The sequence below is a fragment of the Micromys minutus genome (assembly GCF_963924665.1).
Source record: "Micromys minutus genome assembly, chromosome: 28".
Lineage (NCBI taxonomy): Eukaryota > Metazoa > Chordata > Mammalia > Rodentia > Muridae > Micromys > Micromys minutus.
The window spans coordinates 10,836,110-10,858,901 of NC_137963.1; the positions used below are offsets into that span (position 1 = coordinate 10,836,110).

General features: G+C 37.3%; 1 protein-coding gene across 1 annotated transcript in view; it reads left to right on the forward strand.

The window, feature by feature from the left end:
- Positions 1-22,792, forward strand: part of BRINP1 (BMP/retinoic acid inducible neural specific 1) — a gene marked incomplete at its 3' end in the record, with an annotated part of 194,159 nt that overhangs the window by 101,302 nt on the left and 70,065 nt on the right. The window contains exon 3 of the mRNA XM_080940074.1: positions 17,809-17,999. Within this exon, the coding sequence (XP_080796200.1) occupies positions 17,809-17,999 (191 nt within the window). The remainder of the gene's footprint in view (positions 1-17,808; positions 18,000-22,792) is intronic.

Here is a 22,792-nt window from a genome sequence, read left to right on the forward strand (position 1 = left end):
TTTTTCTTCACCTAGAACTTCCTCTGTTCTAGGCTTTCCTTGAACTCAGAGATCTGATTTTCTTTGCCTTATGGGATTAAAGGTTTGTACTACAATGTCTGAACCTAAATTTAGCTGGTTGACATTTTGCCCCAAGGTCAGTATTCTCTTAATTAAATCTAGTACACTCAAACACAGGATTCAGTCCCATTTCACTTCCTGGAGCCCCTCTAATATTCATATATTTTATAACTTTCCTTTCCCAGATTGCTATTTTTGTTTAAGGTGCTCTCTGTGAGATGTAACCAGAGGACAACGTCTATGATCTGTGTTTCTCTGAGTCTCTTCACTGTAGCCACAAATGGACTGTTCAGACCAGGGCAAAAAGTAGCTACATATGAAAATTCTCCACTGAAACCGCTTGGATCAGGTCAGCACAATTGAAATCACTCTCAGTAACAAAGCTTCTTATATTTCTATGAGGATAGCCCCTTAAGCCCCACTTAAAATATTCCATTGCTTTCTAAATCCTTAGAGTCCCCAAATCCTCATTCTTTCAAATTATTCCTGCAAAAAAAAAAAAAAAAAAAAAAAAAAAACAAAACAAAATAAAACAAAACAAAAAACGAAAAGCATACAAACAAACAAAACTATGATTCATGTCGGGCTGGAGATATGGCTTTGCTTTAAAGGCTAGGTTCACAACCAAAAATATAAAATTCATGTGAAACTAAAAACCGATTGGCTTCCTGTCCTCACTTAGGGCTGATACTTCCCTTTGCCTGGATTCTGGCATTATTCATCAGTAAATGTCACCCAGTTTTGATATTCTTTCTAAATGTCATAATATACCTACACTGACAATTGTTAATATGTGGATCTGGGGAGAACTTTGTTGTGGGTAGGAGTAGGACAGAGGAGAGAGCCTAGCACTTGAAGTTTACTTCTCAATATGGAGGAGTCTTCCATTTGAATAAAGACATTTTTTTTCCATATTTCTTAGTCAGTGGGATTCGTGACTACTTTCTAGTAAGTTTCAGAAGGTTTCATGGGCCAGCCCATTTTTGGGAAGATGCTTTTGGCATCTCTGTTTGAGGTTGTCAAGGAGGGAGCAAGAGGCCAGGTGAGTACCATTTGTGCTTCTGTGTGTCTTGGCTAAGAACTTGATTTGCTTAATCCCATAAAGTGCCTTTCCTGCAGATCTCTGGACATATTCGGCATGCTACTGGTTGGAAAAGGGGGAAAATGAAAACACTGAGGTGTTAAGGATTAATTCCAAAGTTCCTCACATCTGAAGATTTCATTGCCACCCTGCCTACATGTGAAACAGGGTGATGTAATAAATAGAAACAGGAAATCACTGAAGATTTAAGCAATTTGGAAGCAGAGTCTTGAATAACATTCCAGGCACCAGGGGAACAGTGTTGGCAATGAAACCATTTGATTGTGGGGAGTGCCTGGGGGCATGAGCAATTGCATGCTGGGCAGGAGAGAAGATCCATTTCTAAACCCATTGGCACTGTCTTTGCTTATTTATAGGTTGTATATTGTGTGTTTTATAAATCTCATGTAATGTTAAAAGTGAATCAAAAACAAAAAGAATAAAAATCTAAACAAAACAAAAATTAGATATTGTCCCTGATCTTTAAATTTACTTTGTAGTGTAGTGACTGCCTTGTCATTTCTGAGGTCAATTATTTGTTATGATTTATGGGTCTGGAAGAGCCTGGGATACCTACAGTAGCTCTAAACTGTCCTGTAGGACTGACCTCCAGACAGAGAAGCAGACTGAATGGTGAGAATGAGGTGTGGTGTTTGTCCACAGCAGAAGAAACCTTGGAGGTTGTACCCAACTTTATTGAAAATAAAACCACCTGGGAGCTTTTTAGAGAGGGCAATGCTGAGACTGAGATGCTAAGATTTGAGTGAATTTTTATTTTTATATTTTAATATATACTTCCACTGCATTCTTTGAGGACGGTATCCTAGGGACCTTACTTCGTAAAGGCATGGATAAAACCCGAGTCAAATGGTTAACAGACTATGTTTCTTCACCCATAATGTAGGGAGTAAAGGGGAGACAGAGGGTTCTCCCTGCAGTAGAATGATCTACTTTGACCTGTTTAGCTGATTTTCCCTGGGAAAATCCCAGTTATTTATCTATACTTATTCCCATAGCCCCAGCATCAAATTAAAAATCGACTTCTGTCAAATGTTTCTTGCTCAATTTTTGGAAGGATGTATTGCTTCTTAAAACTTTCATCTCTAAACATAGTTTCCAAGGACATTGGTAAAATTCATTTATCTATTTTACATAATAAATCTACCAATTATAATACTTTATTTAAGTTGCTATTCATTCCATATAAAAAGAAGTGGTGAGGTTGCACTGTTCTTTCCCATTGTCCAGAGACAGATTCCTTATGTCTTAATGCATATTCTAAGAAAGCCAAAAATATCGTCAACTTTACAAAAATAATTAGGTGAGAAATACACAATAGCTTGGGGATAATTCACATGAATCCATGAACTTGAGATTCACAAGAGGCAATTCACTTCTTAGCAAAATCCTGAGTTTAAAATAATTCTAAGAAAGATGTTATACACAAAGGATAGTCAAAATTTAGTTGGTATCTGGAGACTGATTTTTTTCCCCTGTAAATGAGAATCATCATCATGATACCTCCTGTGATATGTTTACTTCATAACACTAAATGCCTATACCCACTTGGTATAACTTGTATCAAGTACCTAATGTGTATATTGCCATATGACTTTGGACAAAGAAGCATGTGCAACACTGGGAAAAGTGTGTTTGTATGTGTGTGTCTGTGTGTATATTTGTGTGTGTGAGTGTGTGTGTGTTTGTGTGTGTGTGTGTGTGTGTGTGTGTGTGTGAGAGAGAGAGAGAGAGAGAGAGAGATAGACGTGCATAAGCAGAAAGGAGTATTTGTATATGTATATGAGAGGCAGAAACACTGAGAGGCAGTGAGATGGAAATGGAAGAGAGAAAGTTGAGTATTATTGTGTGAAAAGCTTTCACTGTGTGATCTTGCAGACAACGACTTTGGTAGGATATTGCCAAAAATGTCATATAATTATCACAAATAATCTTCTACTGGTAGCTAAGAAGGGGATATAAAGAATAAAGACAAAATGAAGAATGGTTTAACGGGGGGACAGCATTTTTGTATGTTTGAAGAAAACGATGGGATAAAATTCAGAATGATTGCAAATCTATGATGGTATCTACCAACATACTTTAGAATATTGCCCCACTGACAGAGCTGACAAAAGATAAAGAGGTAATCCTTTCTGAACTGTGATCTAACATCTTGGTATGTGTGAAACTAACACTTATGTCAATGGTCATAACAATTACATGTTCCCCACTGGCATGTTTCCACTCCTCCTGAGCATTTACATGGCATTTCCTTTAAATAGACATTTCCCTTCTTAAAGTCACTGATTGTCACCCATCAGGACAGAGGTTCTGATACTTTCCAACCACCTTTAGGATTATGAATCTTCACTGTATGTATATATGCCAATCATGTTTGCAAATTCTGCTTCCTCACCTTTCAAGGAAGAGACCCCCCTTGATCCTCATCAAGCACATGTTCCTCAAATCTGACAGACAGAATTTCCTCTATTGATCAAGGCTTTACTTTTCTGTCAGTTATTTCTGATCATTCTTATTTCAGACCTCGGAGCCATAAACTTGTGAAGTACAACTCATCAGATCCCATTACGTAGGAAAATTAATAGTGCCCTCCTTCTTGATATGGTGTTCACAAAAATCACATGCCTCCAAGGATGCTATATATACTCATATTGGTGTACTAGCCTTACTGTGGATTCAGTATAAATTGCTTTACTTGATTATCCCATTATAAAGTCCTTTGCAGAGGCCCATTTCTCCTAATTCAGTTGTTGCCTGGGCAATTTGTCACTGGTGTCTTTTTGTTTTCATAAAATTATACGATACATTTTTGTCAGTACTTTTTTTTCAGATTTTAAAATAATTTTTACATAAAACTGTATGAATATATTTTTAGTCAGTATTTGATTTTTTTTAAAGGTTTGATAGTATGCATTGAAAACTTAATAGTTACAATGAGCATAAAGTACATGTAAAACTAAATGCAACATGGAAATAGTCAAAGTTTTCTTGTTGTATAGAGATTTTTTTGTTTTGTTTTGTTTTGTTTTCTTTATTTCTTGGACTTCATACAGTCTGTGAGTTGTTTCTGGGGCAGTGCGAGCCTCTGGGGTTAGCATCCCATTTTCAGTGACTGCATATTATTTCTGTTCTTTTGTGACTGGGTTATCTCACTCAGAATGATATTCTCTAGATGCAGCCATTTTCTTAAGAATTTGGTCAAGTCATTGTTTCTGGTGGCTAAGTAGTATTCCATTGTGTAAATGTACCACAATTTTTGTATCCATTCATCTTCTGAAGGACATCTGGGTTCTTTCCAGCTTCTGGCTATTATAAATAGAGCTGCTATGAACATTGTGCTGCATAGTCACTGGTGTCTTAAGCATCTTGGTATATAATTAATTGGCCTTTGTGTTTGAGCTTAAAATTGTTCCAGTATAAGTTTAGCATCGTAGAAGATACAGATCATACATTTATGAAACTTGAGCTACATGGTGACATTTGTCTCAAGCATAGCAAATAAACTCCAACCAGAACTACTGAGCACCAGGCTCAGTTTGGAGGTGCATTCAGAGAGAAGGGGTTTCTGGGAATGGGGAAAACACACAACACATTTTGGATCAGAGCTAACGGCCTATGCTATGTTGGCAACTGCGCCCCAGCCTTTATTCTCTCTGTTTTGCTTTCTCTTGCTAGTCTTAGCTCTAGACAGTTCTCCAAGCAATTCCCTCTTACTACTCTATCAAATTCTTTGGCTAGCTAATCTAACACAAATCATTAGCACAGTTGTTTATTTTACATATCAGTCCAGACATTTGCTCCAGGTTTTCTTTTGGTTATCTTATCAAAGAGCATCTGGGGACTCAGTCTTTCAGTTCTTAGGAGACAGGAACACATTTTCTTTGAACATTGTCAAATAATCCAGAGATCTGCATGCCTCTCTCTGTTAAGCACAGACAGTAATCTAGCTGGTTGGGATCCAGCCCTAAAATCACTATATCTACCACATCTATTTCTAATCATATTCTGTCCAAGGCTGACCTTGAACTCAGGAATTTTTCCTGCATAAACAACCACCCATACAATAAAACTTATTTGAGTAGGATCTCACTGCACCACTACTCCCTAAATACCATTATCCCCTTCCTTAGTATCTTTCTGACAAGCTAGCTCTCAGCACTGCTGGATTTGTTCCTTCAGGTTTGTGAAGCCTGTTATAATTCATATTGCATCCTTATATTTTGCATAGTTTAGAAATTGTATATTGTTGAACATACGTTTTTAGAGTTCTTTTCCATAGCTTTAAGGGCTGTCTTGAAGGTCCAAGCTTTTACCATTTTGCTGAGACATTAACCAGAACATCACCTCCTAGACTCCTGCTGTCTCTGATTATCATGGAGTCATTACCACTAAAAGGAAGAACATTCCTTGAAGGAGCAATGTAAAATATGGTCTTTATTGTACTAACAAGGCCTGTGCTCACAGCAGTGGAGTCTCATGTCTACTGGCTCTGTCTCAGAGCCCAAAACCATGTCATTAAGTCCCTACCAAGACAATGCTGGACCCAGCACAAAACTATGGGGAAAACAAAATTGCTTCAGTGTATTGTCTGTGTGTGTGTGTGTGTGTGTGTGTGTGTGTGTGTGTGTGTATGAAACATTTTTGTTTTCTTATTCGTTGTAGACCCAAAGTTTTAAATCAGTTTTTAGTGACAAGGGATTCCTTTTACCAGAATATTAAAATAAAACCATTAACAACAAGAATAACACAATCATGAGGAATGTATTGATTCCTTGTTCAGTCTATAATCCTCTAATCTGGCATCATTGGTTATTTCTTTAAAATAAGTAATTTGACTCCAGAAGTCAATAACTTAAATCAATATCAGCAAATTGTTTTTATCAAGGACCAAAAAGTAAGAATTAAAGATAGAATAGCTCTTGGTTTGTATTGTTGTTGGTGTTATTATTATTATTATTATTGTTGTTGTTGTTGTTGTTGTTGTTGTTGTTATTATTGTTATTATTATTTATTGGTGGTAGTAGTAGTAGTAGTATTAGTAGTAGTAGTAGTAGTAGTAGTAGTAGTAGTAGTAGTAGTAGTAATATTTCCGTATGTTTCTATGTTGTTCAGTAGCAGGCAATGTCAATGTAGAACTAAACAAAACATGGAAGTCACTTACAATGAAATTGTATTTGCATATCAAGTCAGGAAACAAATATAATCCCTGGGCTAAAATTTCTACTTATAAATTGAATGGCTTTTCAGGACGTTGCTTCTATTTAGCTTGAGTAATGTATGCTTTCAGATTCCCTAATTCTCAGTTCAGGACCAGAAACTTACTGACTGTCTAAAAAAATGTGTTGGAGAAAAAAGTGTTTCTCAGCTAGGTTATAGCAGAGACATGAAAGGAACTCATTAAAAAAAAAGAGAGAGGACTAGGTGAGAATCTATATTTCGAGGCAGGGATGATATGGCAGAAAAGACTCATTAACCCCACGGGATTTCAGTAAGGAAGGAGTTAGTAATAAAGTGCACTAGTATATACATTGGGAAATGCTTGCTTTTTTCCTAAGAAGATGGACAGAAGGAGAAGAAAATGAAAAGAGACCTACACAAATGAGACTGGTTTTTTCCTCCCATACCAGCTTTTCTTCTAAGGGTTGAATGTCTCTGGGGAGATCTCCTTTCTTAACATTTTCATATTTCCATCTGAAGATTGATGGCAATGATAAAGACATTCTTTGTGGTCCCTCGGAGCTCTCACATTTTGTGATCTGAAAGAGAAAATTCATATAATTGCAATGTTTAATGGAATCTGTGATAATTGGAAAATAATTGCTGCTCCGAAGTTTTATTAATCTATATTTAGTTATGAGTCATGCTTTCACAATAGACGCTTTGGAAATCACTGGAGAGACAAATCGAGTAAACAGAACTTTAAATATTTTATTTATATGCAGTTTGTGTAAATCCCTGGAGCCCATAGGCATATTAAGATCATTTAAAATATCCATTAAAAGTTATGTGTTATGCGACAAACTCCTCTTTACGGATGCCTTGCCAAAGGATAAAAAGCTAAAGCTTATTGAGTAGCTACTACTGCCAGATTAATTGGATTCATTATGTCTAATCCTTCCAGCATTCCTGTAAGGTAAGTTCTGATATCTATCTCTACTGGACTCAATGAAGAAGATGGGAGACTGGGAGTGAGATGCCCACAATTTCTTAGCTAATGAACAGCTTCGTGCTATTTCTGCAGGCAGACTAGTCTAGCTAAAAAGTCTGTGCCTATTGTACTGTGCCATTGTCCCTTTAAGAGAACACCTTTATCTATCTTATTGTTATACATAAGGCAATAGCATCTGCTCTGTGAGTATGTGTCTATGTGTGCATGTGTGTTTATATGTGTTAGCTACAACTGTGTATGTAAGTATGTGCATGTGTGACTGTAGGTGCCTGTGCATACAGGTGGCTGTAAATGTCATTATTTCTGCATATCTTCCTCAACCACATTCCATTTTACCCTTTGAGTGTAGTCTCTCCTCCTTGAGTTTACCAATTTCCAGTGTTTTCCAGGCCTGGGATTAGACACTTAAGCGTTTCACTTGGATTTGCCCATTGCTATATTGGGATAGCACTTAAATCATCATTTGCAAGCAGCTTGCCAACTGAACTTGCTCTATCTTTGTTACCCTCTGTTTGTCCAATGGAGTATAGCATGGTGTCCTTGTAGTGCATGTGGGAAAGCAAATTCTTTCCTCCCTTGGTATATTGCTTACAGTACAGAAGAGGTGAGGACAGTCAGAGCATCTTGATTTCCAGTGATATCCTCTCACAGATTTGTCCTTTATCCCTCATACCTAGCTTCTTCTGCTATAATGAAATTGACATTTTTCTGTCTTCCAGGTTGTTGGCTGGATAACATAAATGGTAAGGGAGACTTGTAAAAACCTCAGTGTTCTATAGAACTCTGAGTAAGGAAAAGAAGAAGAATTTTAATTGCGGAGAATGCTGAACCTCCTTTCTGTCCTCATTTCACCCTTATGCCACCCACAGTGCTGTAACTTTGAAAAACCCCTTCTCTTTTTGAGCCTAGATTGCTTCCATAGTAAAAATTATACTAGTGTTGTGGGTGTTCTCTCTAAAGTGCTCCACACCCCTCCCTCCCCTTATGTTTAGATCCTCTATGTTAAAACAGTAAGCAGGTGGGCAAGAAGAACTCCTAGTTTTCACCAAATGGGAATTGCTCATTACTAATCCAAGTAAATGGGTCTTAAGTTTTCTATCCCAATATTTCTATTCCCATCACCTGCAGGCATCCTTGTGTTTGCTAACAATAGGAAGAATGGCAGTTGTATTTCTGAGGATGGTATATTCATTAGAAAGGTGTGCCATTCCCTGTGAATTCTTCATAGTTCTCCTCTTTGGCATCTTCAGTTTTGACTCAAGGCGGAGATAATCTCCATTTCAGTAAGTGTTCCCTGGAGTAGACACTGTCATTTCTTCTACCTTTGTTCCCTTACGGGCTTACAGACCTTCTTTCAGAATGCATAAAAATAAAGATATCATAATTTAGGCTGGTGAGATGGTTCTGCAAGATAAGGCACTTGCTACCAAGCCTGAAGACCTGAGATCTATATGCAGAATCCACATACTGTAGTGAGAAAACCCACTCTTGTAAGGTGCCTTATGACCTCTACATTTATGTTGTGGCACAAATGAACATGCACATTCAGTTTTTAAATTATCATTATTATTCAAATGAATGCACTTTGGAAAAGTGATATGCAAATTCTAAGCAAAGATTATTTTATTCTTTAAACATAAGTCAACATCCTCACCTATAATGAAAACCGCACTATTCATAATCACATTTTCGAAGACAGTTCTTTCGTTTTATTCATTTTCTTTCCTTGCCTTTCTCCTTTTGCCCTTTCTGAGGCAGAATGCTCTGAAAGATTCTCTTGGATGCCATGGCTCCTAAACTGCCCTCCCACTTACATTCTGGGGCATGAATGCAGGCAGGGTTTTGGCACTGACACCCTTGCTCATTAAAATGCATCATTTCTACTTCACATGTGCCCTTGGGTTCACCTTTCCTTGAGCTGGCTAGGGATCTGTGGGAGAGAATGGGAACAGCAGGCGAGAGAAACGTCCTCGCTTCTCTTCTCGGCGCAATGATTTCATCTCCATAGCCTCCTCCTCTGTGATTCCCCTGGTTCATCTCCAGAGATAATTTGCTACTAACAATATCTGAAGCCTTCTCATAGTTCTCCCCCATCACACTGAAACTCCGAGGCGTCTTCTTATTCCATTTCTAAGTGATTAGTTAATGCAACCGAAGGAAGAAAGCATCTCACAGTAAACAAATGCAAACATCCTGCAAGTGCCATTAATCATGTTTTCCACAAACATTTCTTGGATGCAGAGTGTCTATACAATATTCTAAGATGTTCCTTTGGGTGAAATCAAACCCACAAAGAAATTTGTACCTACCTTATAATGGGGTTGGCCCTCATGCTCTTTACGGAGTGCTGCTTTCACATCGACACCTGGGTGGCTAGAGCCAGGCAGACTCTCCAGAGGGTTTGTTTAGAGGACAGCACTCAGAATTCTCTGCCTTTGTCTCCCTGGAGAAACCATAGCAGATGCCTGTGACTTACAGTGAACCCACTCTCTGCATTTTTCAGAAGACATTAAGCAATAGCTACTCTGCTAGCTGCACTAACTGCATTCTTCTTGGCTGTGATTTGCTTCTGTCTTTTGAATGGAAGCATGCTCAAAGATATTGGAAGTGTACCCTTCTCCAGTGTTCAAAAATGCATAGAATCACTCTGATGTGACATTGTAACTGACTTCTTTTTCTATTATTTGTTTGCTCCCTATTGCGTCTACATTGTCTGTTACTATTTAAGTACAATTTTTGCCCATGTGTGTGTGAGTATGGGAGTGTTCATGCTTGAACATCTTCCCACGTGTGGAGGTCAGGGAGGATATCAAGCTTCCTGTTTTTTCACTCTCTAATTTATTCTCCAGAGATGAGGTTTTCCACTGAACGTGGGGCTCTCCAATTCAACTGGAAGAGCTAGTCAGAAAGTCCCGGCAAATTATTCTGTTAGTACCCTGCACTGTGTTGGAGTTTTCTGCCTGGTGTATGATGTAGTGTGGAGTGCTGGGGTTGCTGTTATATACTGTAATACAGTGCAAGTGTATGTGTGTGTGAATGTGTGTGTATGTGTTTATGTGTGTGTGCACGCATATACTGTAAAGAACAAACTCAGTTCACAAAGTACTTTTACTCACAATTTAATCTTTCTACCCTTGTCTCTATAATCTAAAATTGTAAAGTAGGCAGGTTTTTAAGAAATACCTCTGAATTATATCTACTGCATTATAAAAAATAATTTATGCAATAAGCAAATAAGGCATAAAATCTACCAGTAGAAATACAGATGTGTTTTTCTCCTATTTGGAGGTTATAGTAGTTTCAGTCACTTAGCAACCTATGTAAATATGGCTTTTGTGTTATTCCAGGGCGGCCAGAACCTGCTCATTTTATTTCTCAAAAAAGCAAAAGAAACATGACTATTTCTTATGAGGATGATAGTAAATAATATCTGTGGATACCAGCTATCTTTTTATAGTCGGTTTCAATTTACAAGATGTCTTCCAGCGCTATGTCGTTGAGTCTTTTTAAAGATTTATTTATTTTTATTGTGTGTTTGTTTTATCTATATGTATATCTGTGTAAAATGTATATGCCTGGTGCTCCTGGAGGCCAGACTGAAGCAGCATATTCTCAAAAACTGGAGTATTAAAGGGTTACAAGCCTCCATGTGAGTGTTGGAACCTGAGCCTGGATCCTCTACATGAGCGGCAAAAGTGACAACTGAGGCTCTCTCCAGCCCCCCCCCCCCCCCCGTTGGACTTTTTATGGGACAATTTATAGAACCTTCTGTACTTATTCTTCGTTGTGTACATTAGGAAACAGACCTGAAGAAACTAATTTTTATACTCAGACTTGCATTTTAATATATTTTTACAATTATAATAAATCCTCTTTCTCCCAAGTTCTGTCTATGGGTAACTTTATGATAAAAATATAATTTGTTTCCTCTTTGCATTCCCCATCTACCCATTGCTATTAGACTTCCTACTGGAGCCTATTCTATAGTTACAGCAGCAGTGGTGATAATGAGCTAACTTTACATTAGCATTTTTTTGAAGGTTGGGTGCAGTGGGCTCTATGCTTTAGGACATATGACAATCTGACATGCATTTGTATACGATACAATTTACATTTTATAGTCTCTAAACAGTAGGTGACAGACTTGGGTATTTCTACTTTTAGCTCTGAGGCTGAAGGAGATATGGCTTAAGGTGATCTGCCTCAATCAGGTTTATGTATCAAATGAATGTATGACTGTATGGGAGGGAAAACATCTCTGTTAATTCAAAGAGCCTGATCCCTGCCTATCTTACAATCATATCTCCCACCTCCATGCAACAGACATTCAGAAAACTATTCCTATACACCTCATGTTTATGCTAAAAAGAAACCCTTGGTATTACAGTTTCCTTTCCTTCAGTTCTGCATCTGAGGCTCTATTCTTTCTCCAAGCCCTTGTCCATGTTATCATCCACATTCCTGCCTTCAGACCTTCTAACAGTATGGGTCTTGAAGTAGACATTTCATGCCTTACATCTAGGACTCTTTTTTAAATCTCAGTCTAATTGGTTTACCCACCCTGCTGAGATGCTTAATTGGGCATGAGCATATTCTCTAGATTCTGTGTCATGGTAGGGTTCTTCCTCCTCCTCCAGGGGGATTTGCTTGCTCTGTGGGCTCAAAAGGAAAGATTTATTTTGTGTTGTGCTCAATTCACTGAGCACTTACTTACATGGAATTGTCCCTGGGCCAGCAGAGCACATAGGCAACATTTCTTCCTTGCTTCATTTCATTTTATCTTATTTGTTCTCAGGTGGCATGGTACATGGGAAGTCACCAGCACCTGGAATCATGAGCTCCAGGCTTTGATTAAGTCATTCTAATCTTTTTCTTCCTCTCGACTTGGGTTTATAACTTAAGGTACTTGACAGTCCATTTTCCAATCCATGAATTAGGCAAATTGAATTTGATGTCTTCTATGAATGGAATCAAAATGAAGCATTCAAAAGAAGAGTATGCACTCCTCATGGCATATTCTGGCCCGCCACTTACTCTTTCTAAATATTATTTTATTATAACAAGCCATACTTACTTGTTTACATGTTACCTATGTCTGCTCCAGTGCACAAGAATGGAATTGAGCAGTTGTCTATGATGCCTAAAGAATTTAAAATCTGCTCCTTTCCAAAAAACCATTCTCTAAGTGCTTTCTTTCAATCACAGTCTGATTTGATTGGCTACAAATATTTGCTTAACTTTTTATATGTCTTACAATGTATAATGAGGACTGGAATATATCTCAGTGGTAAGGTGTTTGCCTAGCTTGTGTAGAGTCCCGTTTATTTTACTTATTTATTTATTTATTTATTTATTTATTTATTTATTTATTTATTTATTTATGCCAAAGTAAGCAGAGTCTCTCAAGATCAGTAATCTTCCAATTCCAAATATTGATGTTGCTTGCTTGTCTCTCATCATCTTTTCTCTTACCCCTTTTCTGTATCCCTATGGCATCCTGATGTTCCCTTGCACAGGACAAACCTATACTTACCTCAGGATCTTTGCACCCTCTTTTCTACATTGCAGATCCTTCTTCGACCACCAGATGGCTCCATGGGTTTTCTCTCATTTTCTTCAAATATATTTGCTGTACTAAAGAACTATCAAACATTGAAATCTTACTATTTACAATGATCTAAATGTAGCATGGAAATAGTCAAAGTTTTCTTGGTGTGTAAAGATTAAGCATAATGATTTTTAAATACCAAAAATTGCCACAAGGCTATCTTCTTAGTTCTTAAGTTATTAATGATTTAAGGTCTACGTGTACCCCACTCATTTCAATGCATACTATCAAGCCTTTGAAAAGATCAAGTACTGACAAAATATCTTCATATACATTTATGCTAAAATTATTCTAATAATCTGTTCATGTATCTCTGATTTTTTAAAATAAAGTTGTAAGTATAATAATAATAATAATAATAATAATAATAATAATAATAATAATAATAAAGGTTCTTATAAGAAAGAACTACCAAACATCCCTTTCCTTATTTGCCTGAACATTTCTATCTTCTCCATGTTGGTTTTTTTTGATATGTATCTGTTCTTACCAGAATATAAGCTGGTTAACGTCTTTGTAAAAATCTCCTTTATTTATTGTTTAATCTTAATGGCTGGAATAGTAGCAGACACTAAAACTGTGGATGCATAACTCACTTTACCAGCTGCATGTATGAGAACAGATCTAGGTGTCTGAAGTTAAAACTCATAAAATGCTAAAATCCTTTCATTGTTCCAATCCTGGATGCAGCATCCTATAGTTGCTACAAAGTTGCGTTAACCATTCCCTGAATGCTTTTAGTCTTGGTCATTAGACTATGGGATCATAGTTTGTTTCTCACTTAAAAGCACTAAAGGCATTTGGTGTCAATTTTGATGAGAGGTGAATGCCCAAGATTGACACCAGCTAAGGAAAGGATTCCTTCCCTCAAATTGTTGTACATGTACAGGCATGCACGCTCAAGCACATATGTGTGTGTACTCACACACACACACACACAAACCTGAATGTATTAACTGGGAAGCTGGGAAGCAATTCCTAGGCCTGCTTTGAGAAATCTACAGTTTCATGAGAGACCCAGGGACAAGACATTAACATACCCATCCCACATAAGTCATGTAATGATATTCCTGATATTTGCCTTTGCTTCTTGTCTTTTATTTGTGCTCACATCCTCTTCACTCTTCATAAAATCCACCCATTCTCAATATCTTCCATTTTTGCAAGTCCCTTCCTCCATCTTTGTCTTGTCAAATATAATTTCCTTCAGATTTCAATTATTTGCCCAGAATTCTTGGATCCTCTCTTTTCCTGTTCTCCATATCAATAGACTATTCCAATGATACTTTCCTTGGAGTTATTAAAACTATGACTAGAAAAGCAGAGCACAATTTATAAACTTGAACACTGTAGGACCAAAAATTGCAGTGCTGAGCAGACATTCCAGGTACAAAAGTCGTTGCTGTTTTCTTTCCCTCCGTTGCTCCTTTTTAGATTTATATTTTATTGGTTATATATGTGTGGATGTGTACATGAATGCTTATGCCCTTGGAGATCAGAGACATCAAGGTTCCCTAGAGGTGGAGGTACAGGAGGTTGTAAGCTACCAATAAGTACAAGAACCAAATTCTGGTCCCCTGAAAGGTCAGTAAGTTCTCTTGACAGCTGAACCTCCCTTCCAATTTCATATTCAAGCTTTTAAGATTGTCTTGAGACATAGTTTGGATGCCATTTGTTTTTACTCATGATTAACCTTGCATCTACTTTGTGAAAGATTAACTAATAGAAGTAGGATTCTTTTCCATTTTCTGAAAACAGCAACACCTATAGTTGGCTTTAGATATTGAGAATTCTGTTAATGAATAATTTAACTGTGGTTTTATTGTTGTTCAGTGTGGGTGGCATTACTCTTCTGTCTCTATGGTGTTTCTTTATGTATTCTCCCCATATTTACAGTAAAAGTGGTATTAAGGGGTCAGGGTATTACACTAGCAGCTTGCTACAGCAAACTAGCAAAGTGACCCTCAAACAGTTAACTTAATATTGTGTACAGATAAATATTAATACAGGAAATTTCACTTGAAAATGCAACCCACAATATTAGTTGTTTTAAGTGAATGTGCACATGGACAACATTTGTCTGGATTCTGAAGTACAGGTTCATATGTAAGATATATTTATTATATGTCTAATATTTGAGCTACTGCATAAAGTTATTTTGACAAACATATTTGGTGACTCACCTCATATTAATCATCAATAGTTGAGTTGTAGGTTTACTCGCAATTTAGTGACATAAATGGTATTAACTCACTGTGACTTATCAAATTGTGTGGGCATCTCACAAGGCATCAGTTATCCTCTGACTAACTTCATGACATGGTTCAACCTATGAAAATATCACAGTGCAGTGATAAGCAAGGAAAGAAGAAATGAAGGAGAATAAGGTATCCTGGGATTTTGTATCTTCTTCATAATACTATTTTCCATCACCTCATATTTATTAGAAGAAGCAATGTTCCTGATTCCCACCTCATGTGGATTACAATGCAACTTTCTCCCTTACTTCTTAGTTGCCTTAATACATTCCTACCTAGACCTGCCTAGTGACCTTCCTGTATACTGTTTCCTCATGACACTGACTCCTGGATTCCAAACCTTCTACTCTGCTGTTCCTATATTAAATTCAAACGTTAACAATCACTCTCTCTCTCTCTCTCTCTCTCTCTCTCTCTCTCTCTCTCTTGCTCACTCTCTCTCCCTTCCTCCCTCCCTCCTTCCCTCCCTTCCTTCCCCCTCCCCTCTCTCTCTCTCGCTCTCGCTCTTTTGCTCACCTCTTATCCACATGGATAATATTTTGAACTGTAGTCAACACAATACTGAAACTTGAAAACTAGAAGATTCACATGATTTACTCTCAGAACTGTTCCGCAAGGCCATAGTACAATCCTACATTTACTTGTATATCCTGCATAACTAAATTTACAACAATCTGGAAATGCTATGCCTTCCTGAATGTACTGTGGCTTCCTCAGGACACACACTATGTAATGATTATAGGTGCCCTTTAGAGTTTTACTGATTGTACTTGATTGACTTACATAACCGTTTTTGATATCTCATGTGACCTTGAAATTTAAACTGCTTTTAGAATCATAGAAAACATTTCTGTATGTTGATGTGGATCCTAACTACTAGGGTTCACAGATGAAGTCTGATGTTGAAGCTTTTTTCTGAACTCAAGTTTCTGTACACCAAGGGTCAAGTAACACCACCATACTACTAGGACTTATTTCAGCATGATTGTAATGATTTTCTCTGTTCTGTTACCCCATGGCCCGGTCTTCATCTGTCTAATTTATCTCTTCTGTTTTCTAAGAGGGGATGTCGAGTGAGAACTTGCAAAAACTGTTGGTTCTCATCATTTATCTGGTCTCACATTACCTCCTCTTTGACTATTGTATTTATCTCAAGGGATCCAAAGTATGTAAACAAGGTAGGTCAGAGAAGTAGTCACTCCAGAGAAGCTGCATTATTGTAAGGAATGGAGGGTGCTATTTGTGCAAAAGCAAACTTAGACAAATACTCCTAGACCTTTCCTCTTCTCTTACTTTGTAACTTTCCAGTTCACTACCAATATACCTACAGTGATTTACATGTGCATCCATAAGATGTTTTAAAGAGATAAAGTTATAAAACAATGTTTCACATTAGATTAATGCCCTGTGATTTCCAGTCATTGTCACAGTGTCTTTTATAGATTCCTCATACCAACAGTCAAAAATAAATGTTGTTCATTGGCTTTTGTAGCTGTACAATGATGTATCGAGGAAACATGTGTTTTATCCAGTGTTGTAGCACAGAAGTTACAACAGACTTAACAATATGTGCAGTGCTGAAGCCAATGAGGTTTTTGTTCTGATCATCTCTACATTAAGTGAAGAGGGTTTATATTTTCCACATGATTTTGAGAGAATTGCATTTTTCCTACCAAAATGTGTGAATTATGTAAACTCGCACTTAAATATGGTATTAAAATAAGTTCTCGGAACAAGACTTAGTTTGTGAAAAGTCTTGAATCTCAGGTAGTTTTGTGCCCAGTTCCTTTCAGTTGTTTGTTTCTCTACTAGATTCCCTGGCTATCTCTCGTCCTACCTCCCTTACATACTTTCACCCATTTGCTCTTTCATTCCTCTATTCAAACTTCCATTAAATCCTTCCATGTAGAATATCATCGAGTTGGTAAGAGTGTAAATCTGGAATTAACTGAGAAGTGTTTATTCGTGTAATACATTCATAGTCTAGTGAGAGTGAGGGGCAAGCAAGTACATTAGAGATCGTGTTCCTATAAAAGGAATCAGAAATAAATAGGAATCCAGTCTTACAGAGCTAATGTGATAATTAGAAAAGAATGGGGTTTTTTTACTCTTGTGAATTATAATGAATGAAAATCATCATCTCAATTATAATTTATCATTTATATGTCTGAATTACTCTTTTATTTAACTCAGTCTTTCAGTCTTTCCATGAAAAAATTAGAAAAAAAAAACCCTCAAGGACCTGACTGTGGCTCTGATTAAGTATACAAAGGACCACAATAAACATTTGTGGATTATATGGAGTGGAAATTGTTCAGTCAAATATAAAAAGAAGTAATAGAACTAAAGAAACAGCTCTCATCCAAGTACTTGAGAGGTAGAGTCAGGAACAACATGAGATCAGAACCAGCCAGGGTTATGAGATAACTTTCAGCCTAGTGTGAATCTTAGTGAGATTTTAAAAAAGTATGTATGTATATATATATATAATAAAATTAAAACTAACTATAGTCTCTTCTCTAGAAGAGGTGCCTAAATGGGTTGTATGTGTGGTCTGTGGCTTGTGGCTACAAATGTATGATGAGGAATGTTGCTCCTCTGTCTTGCTCAGGGAATTTGCCCGTTGGAAGGTGAGGAACACAGCCATAGAAAGGAGAGACCTGGTCCGTCATCCAGTACCCCTCATGCCGGAGTTTCAAAGGAGCATTCGTCTGCTTGGCAGGAGACCAACCACTCAGCAGTTCATTGATACCATCATCAAAAAGTACGGCACACACCTGCTCATCTCTGCTACACTGGGAGGTAAGTCAGCAGTTACTGGGCCATGATTCCATTGTATTTCTTTCCAGGATGATAGGAGAATGGGATGCTCTGAGATCCAGGACATAATTAGTTTTATCTCCATATATATCTCTGTAATGCATTTATTTTCATAAATGCCAACTGTCTTAGTTGCTGAGATCATGTCAGAAGAGATGATCACCATCTACATAAAGTCTAATTTTGGAATATTAACACTTGTAGAAATATGAAGTATTGGAATAAAATATTTTAAAGAATGTGTCATGTTATCATTGCCCCCATACTTCTGCTATGGTACCTAATTTGGGAAAAATGAAATATCAGGTGAAATTAGGAAATTTCTTTTCTTTAAGTCAACCTTAAGGGGTTTATATTTGAAGTTAGCTTTATGTAAGTGGACTATCATATGCCTATTATGTGTTCTTGGAAGAGGTTAACAGGAAAGTAGGCCAATTGCTTTGTTCTACTCAGCCTTACCCATAGTCCCTTCTAGGGCAATCCATCTGTGATAGAATGAGTAAAGGGAGTAGACTGAAACCAGTGAAAGGTCCATAGGAACAATGGGAACTGGTATAAACTGGGGCATTTAAGTCACAGCGTCCTGCGTGAATGCATCATTTGATATCCCTTAAGCACTGAAGTCTTTTTTTTTTTTCCAGTAACTAAGTTCACTGTACTTTATGCAAATTTTTAGTGCTTCAACACCTGTATGAAGCTGATGAGATGCACTTCGTTTTGAACCAAGCTAGGGAAAATCAATCAATCTGTTCGATAGACTGAAATGTTTCTACAACATGGGTCATCTTGTTTGGAACATTGTGTACTCGTGGAAGCAAGTGGCACTTTAATACAATAGGGGGTGTCTTGATAAAGGCAGTGCTTTTCAGGATGAATATACACTATTTGTGAGTATGGACGTGTTCATGTGTGTGAACATACATCTAGATGTGGATACATGCAAGTACATATGAATGTATGAAGTCTAAAAGTCGTTATAAGCTCAAATTGCTTTCTGTATTAGTTATTGAACGAATGTTCTTGGTGAATTTGAAGCTTACTGATTTGGAGTGGTTGGCTATCAAATCCACAGGAACTTTTCTGTCTTGAGATCTTCAGCACTCATCAGGATTATAGACAAATGCTCTCATGTCATTTCCATAGGTTCTGGGGATCTAATCTCAGGTCTTACTTACTGGACCATGTCCCCAGTTTCTTTGTATACATTTTGATGATCAGAAAGTTTGTAATTTGATGACTTGAGGAATATGGGTAGAGGTGTTGGCAGAATATATTCATTCTCAGTTAGATGCCCTTTAGCCACTAATTAATGAGGATTGCTGCAATGTGGACATTATATGTTGTCTATATTTCTCTGAACTGCCAGTTAAATCCTAATAGTTATGTTTACTTTATAAATAATAAACTCAGACCCCAGAGGAATTACAGCTAATAAATGACACAGCTCAGTTCAAAATTTAAGACCTCCTGGTCACAAAACCTTCATTATTTATAAAATAGCATATCAGTTGTATCTTTAACTATTTGGTGACTCATAGACCTGTCTATCTTCTCCAACAACCAACCGATAAGCAATTAGTTTTAATTCTTATTAAGCTGATATTAAATTAGGAAGGATTTTCAATGTGGCATTGTTAATAAAATTATCATACTCATTTCTAAGAAGAAAATGAGGTTATTTCTCCAGAACATGGCATCCACTTATACACTTTTCTTTAAATGACCCCCAGCTCTTATTTCACAGAGGAAACATACGTGATGCTCCCTTCCTCCATTAAAAGCTCTGCTTTGGTCTCAGTCCCTAGAAATTCCAAGTAACAAAAGACTTTTCTTTCTCCATGAAATATATTTTTAATTTCTCAGAGACAAGATGGTAAATTATTCACAAAGTCTTATTCCTTTCCTGTTTTTACAACACAATACTTTAAAATATGCAAAGCACTGAATTGGAATCTGATGTTTGACAGCAGTCTCTGAGCATTCACTCAGGACTCACTGAGGTTGGGCCAAGCAACTAAGAAAACGAGAGAGAGAGAGAGAGAGAGAGAGAGAGAGAGAGAGAGAGAGAGAGAGAGATTTACCATGGATCAAATGCTGTGTAAAAACTATGCAAGGTCCTTCATACATCATCACTTCATTCATTCCCTCACTTACTCATTCATTCATGCTTGGAAAATTATTTCTTACGGACCTCGTACTGCACCACGATGGAAAGGGTTAAGGAAGTATTCTAAACAAAAGGACAGGATCTAGAATGAGCCCAGCAGCTTTCTAGTTCTACAGGAAACTTTTCTTCATCTTAGAAGTTACTTCTGCAGATACTTTGTTCTCTGTGTTTCCTTTTCTATATCTAGTCATAACATTCGCTTTCTTTTAGTACATATGGTGAGGATTAAAAGAAAAGATGTATTAAAAACCCTTAGCAAACAAGGACCTGTGGCCACAGGGAAGAAAATGCTGAGTACACTGTCACTAACAAATTCTTGCTATTGTTGTCGATATCATCACTGTTAGTATTTAATAAAGCTAAGGAACAAAGGGAATCCATGACTGAAGCCCTATACTGTCAGTAGAAGAGTGGGAGGTAGTCAGAAACTCACATTCCTGGCAGGATATCAGTTTGCCAATCTCTACAGGAACAAGTGGAGAAAATATTATTTATTATACTTTTTTTTTCCTCCCTTGGAACACTGTATTCACAGAAAAGAAATGCTTTGATAAACCTTTTCATGTGTCAAGTAAGTTCCTAAGGGCATAATTAAATAACAAAAGATGAGCCTTGAACTGTCAGGTACAGGACTAGAAGTGCATTTGCTCAGCTCTTTAGGGAAATGAAAGAGGAAGGACAGGGTGTGGGAAGCATACAATCTAGGTGAAGAAGAGACCAGCAACTTAGGTGTTTCCACTGGCTCTTTCAATTCTTTTAAAAACTGTTAAATTCACAAAATACCTTGATAAAATGATCTGATGGAAAGTAGGTTGGAGAGAAATTCTGTCTTTGGAATTGCATGTCGTAATTTTCTGTAGTCCCTCTGGACATCATGTTTTTGAGTTAAAGAAAACATTCTGTAGTCTAGATATTTGTGAGATCATCTGAAACTGGCCTTCCTCCTTGAAGTGTGTGGCTACCTGTTTAAAAAGGCATGCATGCTTTCCTCCCAAACTTGACTATGAGTGACTGTTACTGTGTATGTTTATCTGCACAGTTTCATATAAATACACATATGTATATAGGCTTATTTGGGAGCTTTTACATGTAAAGAAATGTATGCACTACATTCATACTTTATTGTACATAAGAGGGCTCATGCTCTTTCCTTGTCTGTGCATGTGTTCTTGTGAAGGAACTTGGTATTCCCCATATTGCATATCAGAAAGCATTATTTTGGCTAACGAGATAGCAGATAATAAAATCATAATGTTTCTAAAGAAAGAATGAGGGATATTACATCATCCCCCAAGTTCTGTTACCTCGGTGCAGAGGTAACAGAACATTATTTTCCATTGACTCAAAAGTAAAATATCCATCTCCTAGATCTCTCCATCTTCTGTGTGCTGGTGTTAGTCTTGCTTTGTTCCTCTAAGGAACTGTGCTTCAGGGAGTAAGGCAAGATGCAGAAGAAACTGAAAGACTGAAGAAAGGCATGTGGGGGGAAGAGGCAATTTGCTGAAATGCCCAAGTGGGAATGTAGCTCCAAACAGCACATTCTCTTAATATACACAAAATTAAGTCTTAATAATGTAGCAAGAAGTCCATTAACCCCTCTTGATCTAAGGCTTGCTTCTTCCAGCTCTCAGTCCAGAGGGAACCGGCTTGTTTCACCTTCTGTTCCATAGGCCCCTGTGAAAGCTGAAGCTGACATGTAGAATATTTATTTCCACTGCCTCATTGCTTTAACTCCTAGCATTCACTTACCATAGACTTCTCTTCCCATCTATTGATGCATTCCTTTATCCAATCATCTGTCCACACATTCATCCACTGCCCATCCATTTACTTGTCAAATGATAACTGAACTTCTGCTCTTTGTTGGACCCTAGGAGAAACATTGAGTACATTAGAAAGATGAATTGGGTGATTCACATTTACTCTCTCTACCACCCTCAGTCCCTCCCTGACTCTCAAAGTGCAATTGGATATAAAGCCATTCCTAAGCTAGAACTTTTCAGGCTCAGAGCGAATAGTAGCATTCCCTACTGTCCAATACAGAACAGGGGATTTATGAGAAAGTGCAAGTTTATATCCTGTTCAGAATTCAGCCAAGGTATATGGCACCTCATGTTGTACTTGGCACTTCAAGGATCACCTTTATCTTGAATATTTCAATCTAGTTGCTCAGGTAGAAAGGTCAATAACTATGTACTATACATTTGGTATGAACTATAGATTTGGTATGATTCTATATTTATTTTTGTGTATAGTCTTATCATTATTTACTCATTATACAATTTATGCTCACCTGTGCTAAATAGGAATAACAAAAAAAAACTTTACAAGAACCCTGACCTAACTTCTGCTCTTAGGCAAGGGACAGGTACATTAGCTCAGAAATTTCTAATGAACAAACATTGGGATAAGTAGTGTGTCACAGAACTGAAAGAAAATGTGGGAATACTTGGAAAGCACTATCAACCCAGATAAGGTTAGGAATGGGAGGCAGAGAGACATATTCCAAGGGAAGATCTTAACCAATGAAGATGAGTGAATAAATGTTATCCAGAACAGAAAAGCAGCGTGAGGTAAAGTGGGTTCACTTTGCAGAGCAGAGGAGTCA